This window comes from Denticeps clupeoides, chromosome 1 (genome assembly GCF_900700375.1).
Source record: "Denticeps clupeoides chromosome 1, fDenClu1.1, whole genome shotgun sequence".
NCBI classification, from domain to species: Eukaryota; Metazoa; Chordata; class Actinopteri; order Clupeiformes; family Denticipitidae; genus Denticeps; species Denticeps clupeoides.
Genome location: NC_041707.1, coordinates 25,763,347 through 25,787,628, shown reverse-complemented (window position 1 = coordinate 25,787,628; position 24,282 = coordinate 25,763,347). Strand labels below are relative to the sequence as shown.

General features: G+C 39.4%; 1 protein-coding gene across 4 annotated transcripts in view; it reads right to left on the bottom strand.

Annotated features, from left to right (window-relative positions):
- LOC114786960 (neurexin-2-like) overlaps window positions 1–24,263 on the bottom strand; it is a 196,735-nt gene extending 172,472 nt beyond the window's left edge. For 3 of the 4 annotated variants that reach the window (XM_028974605.1, XM_028974634.1, XM_028974624.1), the window contains exons 1-6: window positions 24,241–24,263; window positions 13,642–13,761; window positions 11,502–11,883; window positions 9,264–9,454; window positions 1,241–1,414; window positions 468–587 (exon numbers count right to left, since the gene is read on the bottom strand). In XM_028974605.1, coding sequence (XP_028830438.1) covers window positions 468–587; window positions 1,241–1,414; window positions 9,264–9,454; window positions 11,502–11,883; window positions 13,642–13,747 — 973 coding nt within the window. In that variant the 5' untranslated portion in view covers window positions 13,748–13,761; window positions 24,241–24,263. Of the gene's footprint in view, window positions 1–467; window positions 588–1,240; window positions 1,415–9,263; window positions 9,455–11,501; window positions 11,884–13,641; window positions 13,899–24,240 lie in introns of those variants that run through there. The other variant, XM_028974614.1, reaches the window with a different exon arrangement.
- Window positions 24,264–24,282: the final 19 nt, after the last annotated feature.

Here is a 24,282-nt window from a genome sequence, read left to right as displayed (position 1 = left end):
GTCAGCATTTGAAAGATGCTACTACATAACCGGTGTAATTCACCTAAAATGTCTGTGGTTTAATGTTGTATATCAGTGTATTTGTAAAAAATACTACAATAAACAAGTGTTAATGGTGGGAAAACAATTTAATGTAGCATCTATATTCTATTAATGGAACAACACTGTCACTTTTCATAATCACCTGATCTAATTAATGTCACTACTATACATGCCATAGCTGTTTATTATTTCGAGATTACATTGCACTATTACTACTATATGATTATTTCCTTTTACTGCACTGAGCAAGTTTTAGCACAAAATAATTTCCCTTAAGATAAATAGCTTTTTCTTGTCTTATTAATGTTTTTATTATTTTTTTATTAATGACCCAACTTATAAATCAGCAAAAAATCAACAACCAGTGATGTTATTTGTGAATAATTCATGCCACCAAAATGCTTAAAAAAAGTGTGGGTACTCACGGTCACTGCAATAAGTGCCTCCATAGGACGTCATGGTGCAGTCGCAGGAGAAGCCCTCCCATTGTTGGAGACACACGCCCTGATTATAGCAGGAGTCCTCCGTACAGGTGGTACTGGGTCCTGAATGTTATCAAGACAGGCAGTTAAGAATCAGTTCATGCATAATAATGAGTTATATGGACTATTTACATATATAGTTCAGGCAAAAATTATTAGTCGCCCCCCCCCCAAGGAATTATGGAACATTTTCCTAAACTTCTTCCCATTGTTTCCAGGATCGCTGAAACTTGATATAATCAAGCACCAAGGGAGCAGTGTGTCAGAACAGTGTTTTGCTCCTTGGCGGATCAGGATTCGAACCGACAACCTTCTGATTACAGGGACGCTTTCTAATCTGCTAGGGTAACATCTGTCCGCAGCCCAGGTATCAAACCCAGGTCACAAGAATGGGAACCTTGCATGATACCGCTACACCAGCAGACCGTATTTATGAAATATAAATAGCATGTGATAACTATAGGCCTACTTTACTTTGTTAAAATAACACTTTTATGTCGATTGCACTTAAATTGCACTTTATGTAGTTTGTCTTTGTCTGTGTCACACACATGTACTTTATGTCAATTGCAATATGAACACAGACAGGCAATTTGAGGACATTTAAAGGAAACTATGTTGCAAATGATGATCAAAGAAGCTTCCTAGGAATTTTTTATTCATTCCAAAACCCCTCCTTGTTGTGGCTTGTTGTTCAAAGAGGATTGCCTACTCACCATCACAACCTCGTTCCACCTGGCCAACTCTGTGGAGGGCATCTGCAATCAGGTCTGGCAATCTTCCATTCAGGTCTACTGATGCCAAGCATCCCTGGTACCCATCACGGGATGCAATCAGTTTAGGCAGACTGTTATACATGGTTTTTCCCACGCCACCGATGTACAGCTCTCCTAAATGACACACAAATAAACATAATTGATCACCTTCAGTGAATCCATTAAAAAACAAACAAAACAAAAAACTAACACAGACTAACATAAATTAAATTGGCTAATATCTGAGCAGAATTCTAGCTTCCATACATATTGTATATATACTTCCCTCCTTCTCTTCCTTATAAAGACATGTGCACATCCAGATCAGAATGAATGGCTTTTGTGAATGAACATGGCAGTATAAAAATAAACCCTGATAGAAGGTGAGTGCAGACTCTCACCTTATCGTGACTGACCATTATGTGATGAGTGGAACAAATGTTTCTGTTGAATTTCAGATAAACCAGGAGTCCCATGAACAGCAGACTCACATGGCTGGCAGGTTGGTTACACAGGACATTAAAAATGTTTCATTTGAGACTATATACATTGAGACATATTTACAGCATATTTACGTGCTTAATAAATTCTGTTGCTACATATGGTCAGTGCATGAACCCAGGTAAAACTCAGATGCAGAATGGAGGTCTACTCTCTGCAAGTGTGAAGTAAGTGGGCTTCTAATTTACTAAACAATTCATGTTATCAATAGAATAGCTGCTGAGGGAGCGAAGGTGAAATTCCCACTGAAACCAATCAGGACACACATTCAAAGCAACAGCACCATCCTCTAAAAATGGTCTATATTTGCTTAGCATGCAAGTGCTACCTCACTGACTCAATCTACCTCACTTAAAACAGAACTGATGTGTGCTTTCCTTACTGTCCCATCATAAACCTGTACTTCTTGTGCATTTCCATCCCTTATGCCCTCAAATCTCCAGGAAAGCACAATAGACAGCTCATCTTGACTATTCAGTCAACACATTGTATTAATGCAGTACTTGTAGTACCTCTTGAGAGCTTCAGATATGCATTATTTCTGCCAAAAAGAGTATGTATGCAAAAATCACTAGAATCCATATGAGATGGTTTTGTGCACAATTTATTACAATTATCACAAAAATGTATTGTTTTTCATATATGGAGAGCAGCAAATGTGCATATATGTACGCAAATGTGCAAATGTGAGAGAGGTGAATAAACTCAAAGTTTATTGAGTCTTTGCTCTGTACCTGTGACAGACCTGCAATTCAAATAATAAGTGCACAATGGTGATGCCACAAACGGCAGAAAAATGCATCAGGTGAGCGAGGACTGAACAGCGACTTTTTGGAGCAAATCTAAAGGCACTTTCAGACCGAACTCGCCTGTGCTTGCTGTAAGGGCTACGCTTCCTGCAAAAAAAAAAAAAAAAAATCTGCATAATTGTTTACATCTGCATCATGATGCATCAATTATGAGATTAATTTTAACACCCCTGCTCTGCAACATACTGAAACTCAAGACAGGTGCCCTGAATTTCAGGAAGTGGTTTGATTTTAGAATGGATCTGACTGGAGGCCTTCCCAATAGGTTCTCAGTGGAGCTGTCCAGGACTGGTGCAGTGGTGATGAATTCTCACACTGCTCCTGTGGTCTGGAGAGTGCACCAAAGAGGATTAATAACAGCTTCAGATACACGTGAGACAGTAATGTTGCTGCACTGCACTGTGCTGGTCATGCTACATCAGGTAATGTGAGCATGAGAGGCTGCTTAATTGACCATAATTTCTTGAAATAAGAAATACTACTACTACTACTACTGCTGCTAATGATAGATAAATAAATACATTTAGCCTCTTTGGCACACCCAAAAGATTGATGGGGGTAAGTTTACTATGCCAAAGGTAGCTTAACGCAAAGTATTAGACACGTCACTGGTCATACTCTTCACATTGTTTCCATTTACAGGTAGTCAAAAGTGACTGTAAAGTGAAAAATTGACTTATGTTTAGTGACACAAGTGTGAAAAGGTAATTGAACCAGTCAAGATGTGTGGGAAATGAGCAAGGTGACATTTTCAAACATCACAGGGCCCAATGGCTTATGTCACCGAGCAATTTATATAGAGATGTAACTTTTCACAAATGCTTCTGTAAGGTGCACACTGTCACACATAAACTATACACCTTGAAAAAAGTTTACATTTTCAGGATATGATGTTAAAAGAAAAATCACAACAAAAAACAAAACTGTGAGCAATGCAAAATAATGATATTTATTGCTAAAGGAAATTTTCTTATTTGTGCCGCACCAAATAACATTCACCATTTATCTACACAAACATTTACTTTTTTGCCTACAAAAAGAGAATAAAAAATGAATCAATAAATGTTTGTTTAATTAGACAAAGTGCTAGCAATGATAATGATCACGTGCATTTCCCAGGGAAGGGCTTGGGGTTGTGCACTGTAATGTGATATTTGTATTTGCTACTTGCTAATCATTTATTAATCAATTAAAAAGACAATTATATAATTGCAATGAACCTATCATTCAAGTGATCCACTCCAAACAAATAAAAACATATGTGGAGTTCATAATGACTGCCTGTGCAGAGACATATGGTGGTCTTTATGGGTCATAGAAACAAGGTAAAGGGCAAAAGGACATCTGTACCATTCCGCTCTCATAATACCTCAACTTGTGTCAAGACGGACAGCCCACCATCTGCACAGTTCAATTCTCCTTAAGCAAATAGACACACTTTTTTGGCAATAGTAGTATGTGGTTGTATGTTTATCAGTTGATACAACCAAAATAGCCTTACAGTGAATTACTAGCTTATCATAAACAGTCATAATCTTTCTTGGTCAACCGCATCTTTTCACCCATGAATATAAAACCCAAGGAGGCAAATATCTACCATCCAGTGGGACTGAGATTTACCAGTGTCTGTATTTTAAATTTGTGTTAAGACTGTCAAAAATGTATTTTCAGTGCCTTGCTTTCATTACATGTTTACAGCTTCATGTACGTGAACATTGTTCAAGGCATATCATACTGTTCACTAACATATTGCTCTTAATAAAAGCCACAGACACTGCATCCAGAGAAGAACTGTGATACTTTTTTTTACTTTATGAAATATATGAAAGGAACATCCTGTGGCCCAATAAATACTGAACAATCAAACTCAAAATGCTGTGCATTCAGTGCAAAAAAAATCCAATAGTACATTATCAGAGTAGCATGTTGCCATATTCATAATTGATGTGTGTTTTAGCTTTTAATTCCATCATCCAGACAGAACATGGGAATGGCCACTAATGCTTCCTGACTGATAAACAATGATCCAATCAGTACTCCACCATATATCTATTTGACCTTGCAGTGTGTAATTCCAACAAATAATAAAAAACATCATATTTCATGACAAATAATGATAAAGCTACTTTTCTGATTGGTGCCACAATAAAGTAAGGGAAATGTGAAACAGTAGCCAGCTGTGCACTCATCCATCAACCAAGGAGACAACTTTATTGGCACTCCTGATCTAGGCAAAGAGCTCTGGCCAATCCTGCTTTCAGGATTTATGACAGATCAGGGATTAGGAAGGGAAGCGTTACCACACTGTTATTGTCCTTAACCACAAATCTGCTGCCAGATCACTTTAGTCATTGCTTTGTCTTTTCAGGCCACATTGTATTACTGTGGGAATGATGTCAGGTAGCTATACCACATGAGATGTTGTAAATCATTTTATCCAATATGGATAAATGGAATCTGGCTTTTAGTATTGAAGTATAATTGGGCAATGGTGGCCTAGCAGGTTAAGAAGCGTACTCTACCTCCCCAGTAGAACAAAATGACTGGCTCATACATGTCATAAGCTCCCTAAACTGAAATGAAATAATGATTGTAAGCTGCTGTGTCTATATTGCTTACTCTTTATTTACCAGTACTTGCTCTGAGAAGCAGATCACAAAAGCAGCAGAGGCGTGAGGAACTCTGACTAAGCTTATAGGATGTGAGACATGATAACTAATCAAATGGACTTGGATTAGAATGCAAATTCATGCAAGTATTTTTTTGGTCAGATCTAAATCATATGGAGTCAATTTTTGCAGCATGTTCATTTGTGGTGTTCAATGCAAACACCCACCTATATGGAAAGTTTTATTATTTATTTAATTGTTCAAATTTTGACACACAAACATTAAACTCAGTGGCTTGTTCTTCATCCTATGGTTTTTCTCTGCCCTCCAGTCTGGTTGAGATGGTGGCAGAGATTTGAGTTTATCCAGTCAAATATCTAGTCAATTTTAAAAATGTTTACATCGAAAGACAGGCACAACAAGCTCAGGCAAGATAAACAAAAAAACCTGTAGAACTCCAAACTCATATGACTCTCACAAAAACACAATATCCTGACAACACAAGCCAGAATGAAACATTTTCTTTTCTTTTTTTCTTCTATTCACATCTGATTGGCAGAGCACACAAATTGGGCTTTGCGCCATACAGCCTGTGGTCGATAGCCATTCAGCTGAAGCGCTTTGATCGATGCCTGGCGAATTTGCTAGAAGCAGAGGCGTGAGTAGCACATCCCCACAGCTGGTTAAAGTCATCGACTAGAGCTGCATCACTGACCTGACTTTGCCACCTGGGGGCCTTGACCAATCAGTCGACTCTCTTCCACAGCACACCTCTCAGCTGCACCAGTTAACCATTTATGGCATTGATGTGTCTTTGTTATTTATTTATATATTTAGTCACATATTTATTTATTTATTGAAGCAGTGCTGAGTCCTTACAAACATGAAGTTCAACAAAAACATTTGCATGTGATGAAACTACAACTCATAGTGGCTTTGCCAGACTTCCTTTATGTACATACAAAACACACATACCCCAAATATATTTTAAAAAGCACCCATATGACTATTGAAATCATATCAGACTGCCATGTTATTGCTCAGCAGGATACAAAAGAGGATCATGAACATCCATTCAATGGGGAAAGGGAGTAGAGCCCTTCTAATGTTTTACTTTCCGCATGTATTAGTCTTAGGCCAATTTGTTTGTATGGCTGATTTGAAGCTAATTCACTTTGCTGGATAAAAATGGGACACATCTTAATAGCCTTGAACAATATCTCCTGTGAGGGGATGGAGAGATATAAAAATGTCAGGCATCACCAGCTATGGCATAAAGTAAAGGTTGGTGTTTACCAGAGGGAAACATTGTTTGCCTTTTGATTCCATTCAGGACTAATTAACGCTGGCCAAAGTTGTTAGATAACTTGGGGGGACTTAGAGAGAAGGGTTTCAGGTCAATGTTCAGGTCAGTGACAAACTTGCAGGCTGTTTGAGGCATTGTTTGCTGTGATGCAAGTGAAAATGAAAAACCACAAATACCATGGTATGTTAGACATGAAGGAAAATAATCTGCTCAGATGTTTTATTAAGACTTCAAGCTTATACACAGAGTTCCTTCTTTTTCCCATTTGCCAGTGTTTGTTCTAAATCTTGAGCAGGTTTTTTCTCCTCAATACACACACATTGCACTGCAACACATTTATTCTACTCTCTTCTCTTATTCTTTCTGGATCCACATGTTTAAGAGGAAAGAGTTGCCATCTAGGTTTCAGAGGAGCATTCACATATTCAGGCAGAAATATACTATAGACAGAAATCTACTGTATCTTGTTACAAAGCCAACCTTGTATGTTGTAGGTGATTTGCTAACATGTAGATCTAAATCAGTGTAATTGCACAAAATCCACCCAACCAGATAAACATAAGAAACACTCTTGATTTGTGTGGACCACTTTATGCTCCTGACACACAATGTCACTTCGTCTGCTTTCCCATTTATCTTCAAAGTTGAAAAAATTCAATATTAGATTAATTCTACCAAAATGATGCGGTGTCTGGTGGTTCAGTTTTACGTTCCAGTTAAGAACTTTAAATTATAAGTGAGATTGTCTACAAGTGACCTGACCCCAATGTTTGGTCCTTCCTAAATGTTTCATGTCTAAAACCGATTCCTGCATGAATAGATTTTAGTAGATAAAGAGACATTGAGGGAAATGTCAGAAACTCTTCTTTTTAAATAATCAATAAGGCGGCTGAGACCCAACTACAGTTCTACTGTAATTCTGACAGTTTTAAACAAGAATCTACCAGCAGCCCTGTGCTCAGTCATTGAGTTCTTCTGATTGATGGCTTATCTCTATGCGAAGCCCCAAGACTCACAAACACACTTTAAAACAATACAATTAATAATTATAAACTTTTATTTGGAAAGAAAAAAAACAGAAGTTATAGGTTTTTGTTCTTTTTGTCCTTGTTTTAAACTGCAGGATAGATTGAAGAGTCTATATTAAGAGTTGGGCCTGACCCTTACCATGATCGACTTAATTACCGACTGTTATGATGTGTGGTTCATTTACATAAATGACAGTCACACAGTCAGTGTTTTTACTGTGACATTTCCATACAGCCATAACCCCATGAGCCCTTGTAATATAAGCCCAGTTTGCTTTGTACATGCAAATCTATCTCGCTATAAGACCTAGGAAATGGTCTTTCGTGAACTGATGTCCTCTTATGAAGCTCTGGTCCAGTTGGCCTAAAGTATTGACCTTGCAACTCGGGGAGCCCTTGCAACTTGGACACACCACCCCCACCACAGCGAAATGAGAATGGCAGTAACTCAATGCCAACACCTTCCAACAACCCAAACCTGGCCCACCTTCACCACTTAACACTGTGCCCTCCTGCTACCACAACCTGGCAGATATTTTCAATGCTCAAAACAGATGAGTCTGTGTACATAGGGTGTCTGCATAGTGCAAAATAAACATATGTCTCTGAATGTTGATAAGGCAAATGAGATCATTGTGGACCCCAAACCACTCATCATCAATGGTTCAGAGATTGAGATTATAACGAGCATCAAATTCCTTGATGTGGCCATTACTGAGGAAATCACCACATACATGCATTCACCTTCCTCTGCCACCGGTTCACTAAAGCACCCATGCTCTGTCATTCAGACCTGATTCTTCCCTTCATTGTGGAAGTGGACATGACAGACGTTGGTTAAGATGAGGCCTGAACCAAAAATGTCATCTATGTTGCTTCTTCTCCAAGAAGGCCAACTCAGAACTGTTACGGGGTAGTGGACGTGAACTGCTGGTAGTTAAATGGGCTCTGGAAGAGTGGCCTCAGTGGCTCCAGGGCAGCAACACCCCCTTCCTTGTTTAGACCGACTACCAGGCCCTCCTTTCTGCCAGACAAAACAACTCAACCCCAGGCAGGACTGTTTGTCTCTCTTCTTTGAATAGTTCCATTTCACTCTCTCTTAACTGTCCAGCAGCAAGAACATCAAGGTGAATATCTGGCCAGCATGCCCCAGATATCTCCTCCTCTGCACAAGCCCCAATTCTGCCTCCCAGCAGGACCCTGGAATCCATTCAGTGCCCCTGGAAACCCGGATTCACACTGCCCAGGCCTCAAACCCTAGACCTATCCCCCACCTGGCCGCCTCTACTTTCTTGCATCCTGACGACTTATTCTGTTGGACCCTTTCGCCTGTTGCCGGTGGCCCAACGGCCCTTATGATTACTTTGGCCAACCGCAGATCCATCAACCAACACCATTGCTGCCACCTGCCTGTTCTAATCTACCACACTGGATACCAGGCCTGCTCTCTTAAATTCCGGTATAGCAACATGAGCTAGATACTGAATCTAATCTGCAATTAAATCCTAAAATAATTCAAATGCAAGCAGTGTTCTCTGTTAACATTGCTTTAAAATGCTTTAAATACCATTTAAAATTAGCTTAATTAAAACCCTCAAACCCACAGAAGTGGTTTTGAACATTCAAAGACACAGACCTTGGGAATGCATATTACATTTATCTTTAAAGTGCACCTGCCCAATTGAGTCACAGTGTGCCTGGTTGCAGGGAGGATAAATAGTGAAGTCGTACCTTTGAGGTCCAGGTTTCGGGCTCCATTGGAGTGCTGGGTTACGATGCGGGAGTCAATCTTCAGCGTATGAACATTGTTTGTGTCCCGGGAGACCACCACATTGTGCCACTGATTGTCATTCAGAGGCTTGTCCGAGTTTCCTTTCATGAGTGATGGCCCATTGCCAAGGTCAAAGACGTAGTGGATGTATCTAGGTAAAAGTATCAGTTTACAGTAAAAAAAAAAATGAAATGTTGAACAATGATGAACACAAGACCATTGTACTTGTCACCAACTTGTATTTGTTATTATCTGCTGGGATCATTTGCTTTGTATAATTCCATTACATTGCAATAAAAAAGGGATGTCAAGGGACTTCAAATACTCTGTAAAATAAAATGTATAATAATGTACCAATATTACATAAATTTACTAAACACTTGGTATCTAACTGCATACTGAAGAAGAGAAAATCATTTTTGTTGGTGTCTGTCACACAGAACACCTTTAATTATATTTTTAGAATAAGAAATGAGAGGGGTCTGAGTATCAACGTCTTTTAATTCTGGATGATTTTAGCCAGTGTCTGACACCTTTGTGTCACCATTGACCTTTCACTACTGTGCACATCTTGTATGCACAACAATCATACCTTGTAGAATATTCTATGAAAAATGAAAGGGCTTATTAACACTAGAATGACTGACATTTTTATTTTCTGGTGCGAGGTCCGAGGTGTTTTTCACCCCGGCTGAGATTTTCACAGGTCTTCAGCTTGATTCTACTTAATCTTTACCTGTGAGGGCTGGTACATTTGCATTTGCAGAGAAGACCATTGGAGTGCCCAGTGCAGTAGTAAATCACTCATGCTTCACTGCAAAAGCTGGACCCACTCTGAAGGTTTGTCATTGTCATAGTACATATGATATTTATATAAACCCATATAGAATGATGTTCATGTAAATGTACCATTCTCTATTTGTTTATCTTCCAACAGCGTAAAATTACAAACATGCTCCAAAGCTTCCTTTGCATAGGGTTGTAGTAGCCTAGTGGGTAACACACTCGCCTATAAACAGAAGACCCAGGTTCAAATCCCACTTACTACCATTGTGACCCTGAGCAAGACACTTAACCCTAAGTTGCTCCAGGGGAACTGTCCATCTAACTACTGATTGTAAGTTGCTCTGGATAAGGGCGTCTGAAAAATGTTGTAAATGTAAATGTAATGTAATGTAATGCATGTTAGACGTGGGAATGCTGCAGACCATCAGGGTGTGTACAGTCCATCAATCGCGCAGAACAGAGCCCGACTGGAATTTGGCAATTCATGAACTAATGGCATTCATTTCAATTCTGTTTGTAAGAGCAATCATGTGTCCTGTTGGTGCCATTGTGGATTACTGGTCAGAAAACGTTCTGGTGCCAGTAATCAAAAAGACAATGGCCCAAGATTGATTCATTTCAATTATGCAACACCTTCGATTTGATGACAAGGGCACACGACAGAACACGGGTGAAAACAGACAAATTTGTTGCAATCTCCGGCATTTGGACATGCTTCAAGAACTGTGCTGAGATGGCAGCTGGATGCCACGGAGTTGGAGACCAAGTATGTCTGCAATGGCGGTGAATGCCTACATTTTGTAAAAGGCATGTACAGGGTGGACAGGCAAAAGAAAATTGTTTTTGAGTCTTCTAGCGAAGGAACTCCATTGCCGATTCATGGAAATATTGGCACATATTGGTTGGTTTAAGCTAACAAATGCAAATGTGCCAGGCCTCACTGGTAATGGGTGTGTTTTCAGAACAAATGCAAGAGAGCAATGGAGCTCAGCAGGATGCCAGTAGGTGTGAGGTCCAGGGAATTTACATAAAATGTGCGCAGGCTTAGTAAATCAAGTGAATTGTGAATGTCTGGAATTAAACTTATTTTTACTAATACTAATGAAAATCAGTATTCCCTTTAAAAATACCACTAATTTCATTACTGACTTATGGACAGAAGAAAAACTGATTGATCACAATTTATTTCATGAAGAAGCTAAGGATTAAGTGTTAGTATTTATTGTTGCAAATGTGGCTTATGTCTTATTTTTGGAGCAATTCATTTAAATTATGACTTCATAACTTGGCTGTTAAGTGTTTATTATGTTCATCATATGTATAACCACTACTACAAAGTAGAGTCTATTCTGTTCAATTAATATCGCAATCCCTTATTACATAGTTCTGTACACATTTTTATAGACACTCACCCTTTGACCAGCTCGACCACTATGAAGTCGCTGCCATCTCCACTGTTGAAGAGCAGTAGGCCATCGGGGGTGGTAGTCTTGAACTGGAAGAAGAGGTGCATGGAAGCATACGCCTGTAATGTGGCCAGTGCCAGGTAGCTGCCCTTGTTTCGAAAAGTCACAGGGTCAGCAATGATGTGGCGCATGCCAAAGCGAGCATTAAGCTCACAATGGGAAATGTCCCCATTCTTGCACTGATCCAGGTAGGGCACACCATTGACAGTGAGCCCTTGCAGGTGTCCAATGAAGTTGGAAGGCACCACCGAAATGAAACGGCGCTCTGTCATGATGCCTGTCTCGATATTGTGGAACTCCAGTCGGGTGTGGGCACCAGTCATCTGGCCTGTTAGAGGTGAGAGGTGACAAAATGTGGTTACACTCTACATCATTGTGAGACACAGAGATCTCTGAACACTTTAAACCCAACATCAAAAACATGTGGTTTTAATAGATTTTCATAAACAGAATGGATTTAAATGACATCTTTATTATTCTGTGTATATAGGAGGGTGTATAAGAAGTCTGTCTTAGAACCTATTAATTAATACGGTGTTATTCCTGGGTATTACACTGAACAAAAACATAAACACAACATGTTTGTTTTTGCTCCCATTTTTCATGAGCTAAACTCAAAGATCTGAAATATTTTCTACATAGACAAAAGACTCATTACAATCAAATATTATTTACAATTCTGTCTAAATCCGTGTTAGTCTGCACTTCTCATTCCATCCCACCTCACAGGTGTGGCATATCAAGGTGCTTATATGAATATTGAACAGGATTGCCTTACACTGCCCACAATAAAAGGCCACTCTGAAATGTGCAATTTGATCACACAGCACAATGCCACAGATGTCGCAACTTTTGAGGGAACGTTCAATTGGAATGTTGACTGCAGGAATGTTTAATAGAGCTGTTGCCCGTGAAATTAATGTTAATTTCTCTACCATAAGCAGTCCAAAATCATTTCAGAGAATTTGGCAGTACATCCAACCAGCCTCACATCCGCAGACTATGTACAACCACACCAGCCCAGGACCTCAACATCCAGCATGTTCATCTCCATGATAGCTACAGTCACCCGGACAGCAACCAAGGAATTTCTGCAAACACTGTCAGATACAGTTTCAGGGAAGCTAATCTGCATGCTCATTGTCCTCATTGGGCTCCTGACTTGACTGCAGTTTGCCATCTAATTGACTTGAGAGGACAAATGCTCACATTCAATGGCATCTGGCACTTTGCAGCCTAATGTTGCAGCATGATAATGCACGGCCCCATCTTGCAAGGACCTATACACAATTCCTGGAAGCTGAAAACATCCCAGTTTCTGCATGGCCAGCATTCCCACCAGACATGTCACCAATTGAGCATGTTTGGGATGCTCTGGATCGGCATATATGACAATGTGTTCCAGTTCCAGCCAATATTTAGCACAGAGTGGACCAACACTCCACAGGCCACAATCAACACCCTAATCAACTCTATGCGATGTATGTGTGTTAAACTGCATGAGGCAAATGGTGGCCATTTATTGTGGGCAGTCTAAGGCACAACTGTTCAATATCCTTGCTAAAATATTTTAGATCTTGGGAGAAAAGTGTTGTGTTGTTAATTTGTTCAGTGTATGTTTGAAATAAAATAAAGCTGGAATGATTGAACATATATGCATATATGCATACATATTTATCCTGAGATGCAAGATCATAGAGCATCATTCAAAAATAGTCTATCATTGTCAGATGTTATTAGTCTTATATTGCATTCTAATGAACTTGTATTGCTTTATTTAAAATATTTATTTATAAATGATTATATATGTGCTTTGTACAAACACTTCAGTGTCATCAGCATGAAATATTTCTATTCAGATAACCTCTACTACAAAATAGATTATACTCTATGCAAGATCACAGACTATTTTGAAATTATGCTTAATCATGGTCACATGTTATTAGCTGCTATGAGAGCTTAAAATAAAAAGGTCCAATTGGGACAATTATTCAACTACTTAGATAACTATGTTTCTATTATTTGGTGTCTGTGCATACAATTGCCTCAAGATAGAGGGCAATTGATGGAAAAGCAAGTTTTGTACCTTCTACAGTGATGTTATCCACAGACAGTTGCAGGTTTTTCCCTCTGCGCACCACTTTCACTGTGTGCCACTCATTGTCGTTCAGCTTCTGCCCTGCGTAGAGCATCTCTGGTCCTTTACCTGTGGGAGAAGAGCCCTGTCACGCAGCTGGCATCTGGCAGGTGCCATAGATCAGAGAGGAGAAACCTCACACATTCACAGCCAGGCCAGAGATGATGGACACACACTCAAAAACAACACACAGGGAATACATACAGATTTCTGACCTTTATATGAGTTTTGATTACACTGATGCAGACACATTTTTTTTTTATCCTTGACATTATGAATAGAATGTGTGAGTTCACATTTCCTAAATAAAGTCACATATTCCATACCATACATATATCAGACATGACAGTGTCAAAGTGTCTTCATGGAGGTCTGGAAAAGAGGAGACTGGAAATCACATCTGCTCATGACAAAGCATAATTGCCTCACGTGTTCTGGGAGAAAGGGCCACTCTAAACTGACCTCTGGGTGTTGTATCTTTCTATTAAATCACGTAATGTCAATGCAGGGCTGAATAGGTGAAGACAGGGGGTGGGGAGGATATGCCCCCGCTAGAATGTCACTTGGACATTTGCCAAACAGCTTAGAAAATGTTAATTACAGAAGAAAATAATGAGCTTGTAAACAATAGTGATGAGGGGTCCTTTCTGTCTGCCTGCAGGCCTTCCTGAAATAACACAGATCCTTGAGCAAACCAGTCAAACAGATTATATGCAGTCTGTAAAGATTTCTGCTTCATGCTGAAGGGGTGCGCCATTATGAATAAAAATAGATGAGTGTGCTCCTTTCCTCAACACTCAGACATATGTTACTCAAACAAAAGCAGTAAAGCAGGTCTCTCTTTATTTGATACTAACAGGTGTTTGGTACATAGCTAGTCCACAGTTGTTGTGTAATGAAAATGCACAGAGAAATTCAGCATGTGTGGTGAAAACAAAAGAGTAAGGGCTTTGATGAATGGTAAGAGGCTATAGGAAACTCTGTTTGCTTATTCTTCAGTTTCTTTGCTCCCCAAACCACTCAAATACTAACAATGTGTGCAGTCCCCAGTCTCCAGGGGGTGTCTTTGAAACCTTATTTCTCTCTTCTATTTCACGCAACATGTTGCTGCATCTCCACTCCTTTTTGTTTGCACAGACAGCATGCATCCTTATTAGACATGTTGAGCCTTTGTGACCAACAGAAACGTGTCCTTCTTTGTGTTGGAATGCATTCTAAAAATCCAATGTCAAGTAATTAGAAAAGCAACAACAACCATTAACCAATAATTACCAGGTGAGCATCTCTACTCCACTGACCATTGTCTACTTGTCAATTAATGGACAATACACATCAATAACCTGTCATCTGTAGTTTTTCTACTCTACACTAGATGCAGCCCAGGATCAAAGGTTGTGATGCTTTACATTGTTGTTTTTAATGTGTGTTTTATTCTTAGATCATGGATCATATACTTGACTTTTGGCGAAATATTTGGATTTAAATAGGCAATTTCCTGAATATTGTAGTTACATAACCAGAAACAACACAAAAAATATTTGCTACGAATAATGACGTTCTCAAAACATAATTTAAATTTGCACAGAATATGCTGATTTGGCGAAAACCTCTATACAAACCTATATTACTTTTAATTGCTTCTTTGCATGTAATACTTAAGAATCTCTGTCCCTTGATTTAAAGTCTGATTTAAAGTCTGATTTAAAGTCGCAAGATTAGGCCTTTTCTCTTGCAACAGGCTACGCAGCTCCTCGTCCAGGCAATGGTCATCTCCAAACTCGACTATTGTAACTCTCTCCTGGCTGGAGCCTCTGCAGTCACCATAAAACCACTCCAGATGATCCAAAATGTGGCAGCCCGTCTCATCTTCAATCAGCCAAAATACACCCATGTTACACCTCTTCTCATCTCTCTCCACTGGCTCCTAGTAGCTGCTCTCATTGAGTTCAAATCCTTGACGCTTGCCTACAGGGCTGTAAATGGAACTGCACCCTCCTATATCAATACAATAGCTAGCTAGCTACACTCCTGCACGCTCTCTCAGAACAGCAAATGAAAGGAGACTAAAAATTCCTTCTTCACGGGGTCTCCAATTCCAATCATCTCTGTTCTCCGTTGTTGTCCCTGGCTGGTGGAACAACCTGCCCTCCTCCACACGACTAGCCGAGACTATCAGCACTTTTAAGAGGCAGGTGAAAACCCTCTTGTTCAAAAAGTATTACAGACAAATCTAACACTTACACACGCACATGCGTACACATTGCACAAACAATACAAAATTTTTTTCGTCAAGCACCTAACAATCTCTGAGCATGCTCCTCGCTGACAAGTTGAGCCTTATCAGGGCTCTTAGTTTGTAAACTCAATATTCTATAGAAATCAAACGAGAATTGCTGGTGTCTTCCTCTTGTAAGTCGCTTTGGATAAAAGCGTCTGCTAAATAAAGTAAAGTAAAGTCAAGTCAAGTCTTAAAGAACATAATATAATGTATGGTATGTTTTAATAAACAGAGACAGTTTTAGTTCACTGTTGAGATCTTTCTAGTCATCAACACCTTGTCCCATGGTCAACACGAAATTTATAGAGTGCAAAAAAGAACTGAGAGAAAATTGAAAGATAAACAAATCTAAATGTTACTGCCTTAATCCAGAACAAGGCATTGTAAGGCTCACTGCCCTGCCACTGTGTTGCATCTGAATCACAAGGCGATATCCAGGCAATGGGCCCAACCACAAGACAGCAGAGAGTAATAGGCCGTACCTAGGTCTGCAAGTTGCCTGAGGACAAATGCTGCTTAAGACAGCTCAAAATGGAACAAAGAAAAATCAGGCAGGGAGACAGGGAATGTCACTCATGATGCCATCACTGGTGCTGTAGCACCAAAATGTGGTGTGACTGGCACTGGCATAATGACACTGGCCTAGCACTTGGCCAAGGCAATGGCTTCTGGGAGATGAGTCAGTGCAGAGTGCTAAATAACCAGTGATCAAGGTCAGAGGAGGAGTCATTCTTCCACGTGGTTGTGTATAAAAAGAGCAAAGAAAAAGTCAAAGGATGTGGTTATTGTAGACCTGATTACTTCATTAAAGAACATATATAACATAATGTATGCAGCAGAAATACATAGTCAACTATACATTTAAATAATTAGCATATCTACTGCTGTCATAAAAATCTAAACATATGCACTTCAAATAGATATTAGGAATAAAAACAGAAGAATATTTGAAGAGAACGCAAATACTTGTCTTTTTGCTTGTGGTTGAACAGTATGCCCTCTTTACTCATATGGGAGACAAGCACAATTATGATGACCAACCATTTGAACAGAAAAAGGTCTTTTTCCATGGCAGTCTAATTAAAATGCTGTTTTGAAAGAAAACCTCTCCCCTCAACTCACCCATTGCCTGTCTCACTCAATCACACTTTACCTACATGCCTGTCCTTACTTAATTTGTAGCTCAGCAGCCCCACTCTCAGGAGGCAAGAAAAATGGCGCAAATAAAAAAGGGCATGTTGGAAGGGCATGTATCTTTGCTGACAGGTATGCTTCTATGCCAGCATAACAAATGAGGGCTAATGTAGGCTGACAGAGCATGCTCTGTGTGTGCATGTGGTCATGAAGTTGAGTGAATGGTGCAAAAACAAGAGAGGAAAACCTTTCCTCTTAGGCCTCTATATGCAACCGGATTGGTAATATAACTAGGCGCATGTGCCAGAATGAAAAATATCTGGGGTGGTAGTAGCCTAGGGGTAACACACTCGCCTATGAACCAGAAGACCCGGGTTCAAGTCCCGCTTACTACCATTGTGTCCCTGAGCAGACACTTAACCCTAAGTTAATCTAGGGGGCCTTTCCCTGTATCTACTGATTGTCTGATAAATGCTGTAAATGTAAATATCTGTGGTATGTAAAGCATAAGATAAATAAATACTAATGCTTTACAACCAATACCAACTATTGCCATTTTAGTGAACCGGCACTAATAAAGAATGCTGGACTTAAAAAGTACCCAAAAAGTATATAAAAAAGCCTGCCCTAATTCCAGACCTTAACTTCACCAGTGGCAGAGGTGGCCCCACTTCCTATTTTCCATCACTCCAGCTTTAGTCCCCATCTTGGGCACTGTAAAGGCCTGCTCTCAGCCCTTCTCTGCTTCTTACCCCCTGCCCTGATGAGCCCTGCAAATCCCATAATTGGGAGATTGGCAGCCATCTGGAGCATAGATTGTCTGGATGTATAATTCAGAATGTGGAGTCAGCAATGTGCAGAGGATGGTGCATGGAAAACTCTCTGGTGATAAACCTTCTTTTGCATGTGTGTGAATGCATGCTGCATTCAGAAGCACAAATGCTTAAATGATATGGATGCAGCACATACGTGGGTAATGGCAAACAAAGTATGTGAATTGCCTTCCAACAGTTCCTGTGCCCCTTTTCTCCTTTGCCATCTGTTCCAGCTTTGGCTAAGGTCCATTGTCTTGTTTGCAAAGAGTAATGCAAATTCCCTCACTTCCAATGCAACCAGTATCTGCGTCAACTCTTCACTGAATCATCCTCTTTTATCTTTCAGACCATGTGTAAAGAAAGAAAAATCTGCCAACTAATCTACAAATATTTTCTAGCTCCCTGTTTTAATTAGCTGCTAACATATTTAAAGAGAGGGGTATCTTTTTCTCTGTCAATTGGCCAAATGAACCTCCCACTTCCTCTCTTTTTATCTTCTGGAATCCAAATTTTTTCCACTGACTTTGCTCACCAAACATTCATCACCACCTTATTTGTTCTACAAAATGCACCATTTCACTCCATTCTCAAGAGAGTTGATAATACCAACAGATGAATTCTTTCTAGATGACATTGCACCAGCTGACACAATGAATGCAGTAAACAGCTTATGCTGCATTGAGCCAACATGCTAACAAATGGTGCTGGGCCATGGCATAAGCAATATTGACAAATGCTAAGGGCATTATCCATTATGTTGGTGCCAGAAATGGAGGAAGAAAAAATATTGCAAAATATTAATATTTCTTGCTATGAAAAGAAAAACCAACATGAATTTATCTGCTTTCCTTGTGATTTAATACAGAGCATTTTGGGATAGATGCAAGTTTGTCACACCTGGATTTGAGGATCATTCCTCCTTGCAGATCCTCTCCATTTCTAGCAGGTTGGATGGTAAATGTTGGGGGCCAGCCATTTTTAGGTTTCTCCAGAGATACTCAATTGGGTTTAAGTCTGGGCTCTAGCTGAGGAATTTAAGAACTTTCACAGAGCTGTTGTAAAACCACTCCGTTATTTTAGCTGTGTGCTTAAGGTTATTATCTTGTTGGAAGGTAAACCTTCAACCCAGTCTGAGGTCCTGAGCACTCTGGAGAATGTTTTTGTCTAGGATATCCCTGCACTTGGCTGAATCCATCATTTCCTCGATTGCAATTAGTAGTCCTGTTTCTGCAGCTTCAAAACACCCCCACAGCATGATACTGCCACCATTATGCTTCACTGTTGGACAGCAGTGCCTGGTTTTCTCCACACATACCACTTCGAATTAAGGCCAAAAGTTCTATCTTGATCTCATAATTTTTTAGCAAACTCCATGCGGGCTTTCATGTCTTGAACTGAGAGGATTATGAAGGCCACTGTGCTCTTAGGAACCTAAAGTGCAGCAGTCCAGGCAGATCCTCAGGATTCTCATTTGCTCAGACATGCATTGAGAGCTGTAAGGTGTGTGTCTTTCCTAATCATGTCCAATCAGTATAAATCAAACAGCTGGACTCAAATGAAGGTGTAGAAACATCTCAAGGACTATCAGAAGAAATGGACAGCACCTGAGTTAAATATATGAGTGTCACAGCAAAGGGTCTGAATACTTGGGCCCATGTGATATTTCAGTTTTGTTTTGTTAATAAATCTGCAAAAATTTCAATTGCGTGTTTTTCTGTCAATATGGGGTGCTCTGTGTATTCATGGGGGAAAATGAACTTTAGCATGATTTTAGCAAATGGCTGCCATATAACAAAGAATGACAAATTTAAGGGGGTCTACATACTTTCCCACTGTATGTATGTATATGTGTGTGTGTGTGTGTGTGTGTGTGTGCATATGAAAAAAGGGTTAATTATGAAAAAACAGGCTTGTTGGAGAGGGGCAGGCAGTCTGTCTCTCATCCTGTCTCTGCTGTCCTCAGCAGAGCAATGACAAGCATCATCACACCCTGGTTTATGTGAAAAATTCAGTTGCAGCTGTGCCATACTGGAGAACCTGATGACCCTGAGTACTAATTAAAAAAGAAGGATGATGCCCCTAACACCTTTGCACCACCAGGATGAGCCACAACTGGAGCATAGATTCTGAATGGCATTAGGTAAATGACCCAGCATCAGCAGCAGATGTTGACTGGTAGAAGGTAATACATCTCAGATCAGTAAGTTAACTGTCATACATGTTATGAGCTTATAATTGGCTATACTCAGATATACTGAAAAGTCTTGATAAGTGGCATGACGTACAGTACAGGCCAAACGTTTGGACACTCCTTCTCATTCAATGTGTTTTCGTTATTTCATGACCATTTATTTGGTAGAGTCTCACTGAAGGCATCAAAACTATGAATGAACACATGTGGAGTTATGTACTTAATAAAATGTAGAGACCTGGCCTCCACAGTCACCGGACCTGAACCCAATCAAGATGGTTTGGGGTGAGCTGGACCACAGAGTGAAGGCAAAGGGGCAAACACCTCTGCAAACTCCTTCAAGACTGTTGGAAAACCATTTCAGGTGACGACCTCTTGAAGCTCATCGAGACAATGGCAAAAGCAGTAATCAGAGCAAAGAGTGGTTCTTTTGAAGAAACTAGAATATATGTTTTCAGTTATTTCACATTTTTTTGTTAAGTACATAACAAAAATATGTTTTGATGCCTTCAATGAGAATCTACCAATGTAAAGGGTCATGAAAATAAAGAAAACACATTGAATGAGAAGGTATGTCCAAACCTTTGGCCTGTACTGTATGTTTTGGTTACAATGAACCAGAGAAGAGAACAATTCACCTCATGCAGTCAGTTAAATTGTCACAAGTCACATAGAGAGAGAAAAATGCAAGGAGAATAAGGAAAATACACAAATAAATAAATAGACAAAAGACAACATTGAGCCTGCAATCCCTTAAATCTACCCCACTTTTTCTGCACTATTCTGTTATAACTCTCTCATCTCTCTCCCAGAGAGAGGGATCATCGATCTTTATCTGGTTGTCTCCCTCTGTCTCCATCCTGTCTGCCTCTGAGTCTTTACTGCTGTTTGTCGAACAATGCTTTTCCATCCGCTTTCCTCTCACCGTGTCAAGCTTTGTAGTCTGTAGCACTTCTGCATTCTGTCTCACAACTTCATATTACCACACTCCCTCATTCTCACACTTTACACACTTTCATTCTCTCCCTCCCTTTCCCGATCACCTCTCAAGTTCTTTGCTATATATTACTCTCTGTATGTCTTCTCTGAGGACCAAAAAATCATTTGAAGCTATGCCTCCATGTACAGAACACTCTCCAGGAATTCACTGATCACCAGACATGAAAAGTACTAATGTACATTTAATGCTGTATGGTACTCTACTTGTGTACATTTTGTAATTATCTTTTCTGAACATCTCGATTGTTACCTGAAATAAATAACATTTATTGTAAATGCCTCTGTTCCTATGAACTTCTGAGGGACTTCAACAATGAATAGTTGATGAACTGGCAAGTTAATCTAGTGTTAGCAAACCATTGTTGAAAGAGGGAACACTATAATACACACTCCAGTGAATAAGAGAAATTCATTAAACAATTTTAAGGGTGCAAGCAGACACATAACGCAAGCTTTCCTGCACACTGTCTTCAGAATTCTATTTCACATACATTCTCACAAACACACATACACACAAACAACAACAACATTTAATCTCATTCTATTTGAAGCTTATCCATGCTTCAAAATAATACTTTATTGATTTTATAATAAGTATTTATTTAATTCCTGTTTAACAGAGAAATGTTGGCAAAATTTATTTCAACATGCAATACCAACATTATATCTGCAAACACCTTTTTTTCTAATTTCTGAAAAATAATTTATTGCACAGTAACATCAAAATAAAAGTAATTATCTGGGATGCAATTTAGTTGCATCCCAGATGCATCCCACTGCATTGGTAACCATGCAGTGTATTCAATATTATCAACCTGATTTTAGTTAAATAAAGAACCCATTGAAACTTTGTTTCATGCACTAGATTTCTCAGGCTACTGGATTATGCACACTACCTATAAATCAGAAAACGTTTTTCATATGTGAGTGTTCACCACAAGGTAGGAAATTTAATTAAAATGCTTTTAAAAGCCCTTCTCCAGGCCTTCCACTGCATACTTTGGAAGGCTCCAGGACATCATTTTCATTCTCTATATTCAGGTGGCTTGATCTATGTGATATATTTTGCTGCTATGTATAATTGATTAAGGAGGGGCTTGACACAGTTTTAGCCCTGCAGTTTAGCAGTTGGAGTTTCTTTGTAAGATTTGAATTGTTCCTTGGCAAATTAAATGCATCTTTTAAAAACGTCAGCAGGAAGGTTGTGCGTTATCTGAGACACAGTACTCACTTCCCACCAGTTATTCAGGAAAAGAATTACATATATTAAAATGAAATGTTATTCAATGCAGTGAACCATTAGGATAACAGCTGTTGCTGCACCACCCTGAAACAATGCACATTTTTGCAGTCTTTGTAAGAGATATACAACCCTTTGTCCTTCCCCCATGGTCATACGCAATGTAATGCAAAACAAAGATATGATATTGCCATGTTATTAATATAACACATCCAGTATGTTTACACAGGAGCCTAGCATTTGAACCCATGAGTGCATTGGTTACTAAAGACATACATTAATTATGAGATACAGATACAGATTCGAGAATGCATGGCATTCTCGAAATAAACATCCTGCTGACCCATAGCATGTGGTACATCAGTGGACCTACAGCACACAGGCCCAGTCCTGTTTTGTTTGAGGTTCGTGTCAGCCAGAGGCAGAGGGGTCTATGGTGTGATGAAAATGACTCACAGACTACAGGTGATACCACCAGTGATGGCTGCAGGGCTTGACTTCTATCACCCTATCACCCTAAATCTCTCGGCCTATCTTTAGAGGAAGGGCGTGACATTAGCTGTGGCACAACTTGGTGCCTTGTGCTTGCCATATGTCACATCATCGCCCCCTGCCTCAAGCATGCGGGGGTGCCACTATGTCATGAATTGCCAGTCTTCATACCACTGCTGCAGGTCAGCGGGAGGTCAGATGTGCATACCATCAGACCACAGACTGTTCATTTTAAACGGTTTTTAATGAGCTACAGTCATTGCTTAGGTTGACCTAAGGAAAGACTAAATAAATGACATAATGTAATTGTAGAGTAATTCTCCAATTATTTAGTACTGATCCATGTCTCTCTTTTACGAACAAAGCTTCATACACAAATCATATATATTTCTAAATATGTTAAAATTTAATAGGAAACACACTGTACATTCAAATAAAGTAGTAAAGGTCTGTATCAAGCGTAAAATTCTTTAAAGAATTTGAATTAAGATGTTTGATCTTAAGCATTAATGTTGCAGAACATATTGGTGTGTTAAATGTTACCCTGTGTGTGTTAATAGTATTGAACAGCATTTAACAGTTCCATACTACAGTGATGCAAAAGCAATCAGATATTTTGGTGAAGTGACTGTATGTTGATGAAAGGTAAGGCAATCAGATCAGCCCATAACAGTGAGTCTTTTTGTGATTTTAAAAATTGGATACATACATATTCACAAATGAACACAAAATGACACATAAGAACACATGAGCATGAACATGAAACACACGCTCAAACACACACACACGCGGTTTCTCCTCTGTTTGGGTACACTGTGACTTACCTTGGCAGTGTTTTTGATTGTGTAAACAAAGACTGTCACTCTCACTGCAAATCATGACTAATATTAGCTTTTGCTGTCAGACCCTCCAGCAATAATGCCCCAGCAGGGGGTCCTTGAAACTGCCTGCACATATTGCCTGATACATGTCTTAGTACCCAGAATGACATTGTGGGGGTTGGCTGTGTTACATGGGTCTGTAGTGTGATCAGTATGTGTGCATGTGTGTGGTTCAGAGATAGAGAGGGAGACAGAAAACAATACTAATATATATGAAAGAAAAAGGGAGCAGAATCTTACTGAGGAAAGCAAAGATGAAAGAAAAGAGAAAAATGAAGTGACGTGTTAAAAATAGTAATTTACAAGAGTAGAAAAGGGAAACAGATGAGAAACAGACATTTTTAACAAGGTTATAAGGTAAAAATTATTATAAATCAAAACATAAAATGGGCAAATTAAAAGATCCCAGAGCATAAAAAATAAATAAACAGATAATGAGTTGAGTAAAAGAAGACAAAGAGAAGAATAAGAGGCAAAGGGGAGAGAGGAAAAGTGTAAAAATGCATAGAACCACTTACTGAGGTTACAGTCTATCCTGATACAATCTGGCGGGAGAGAGA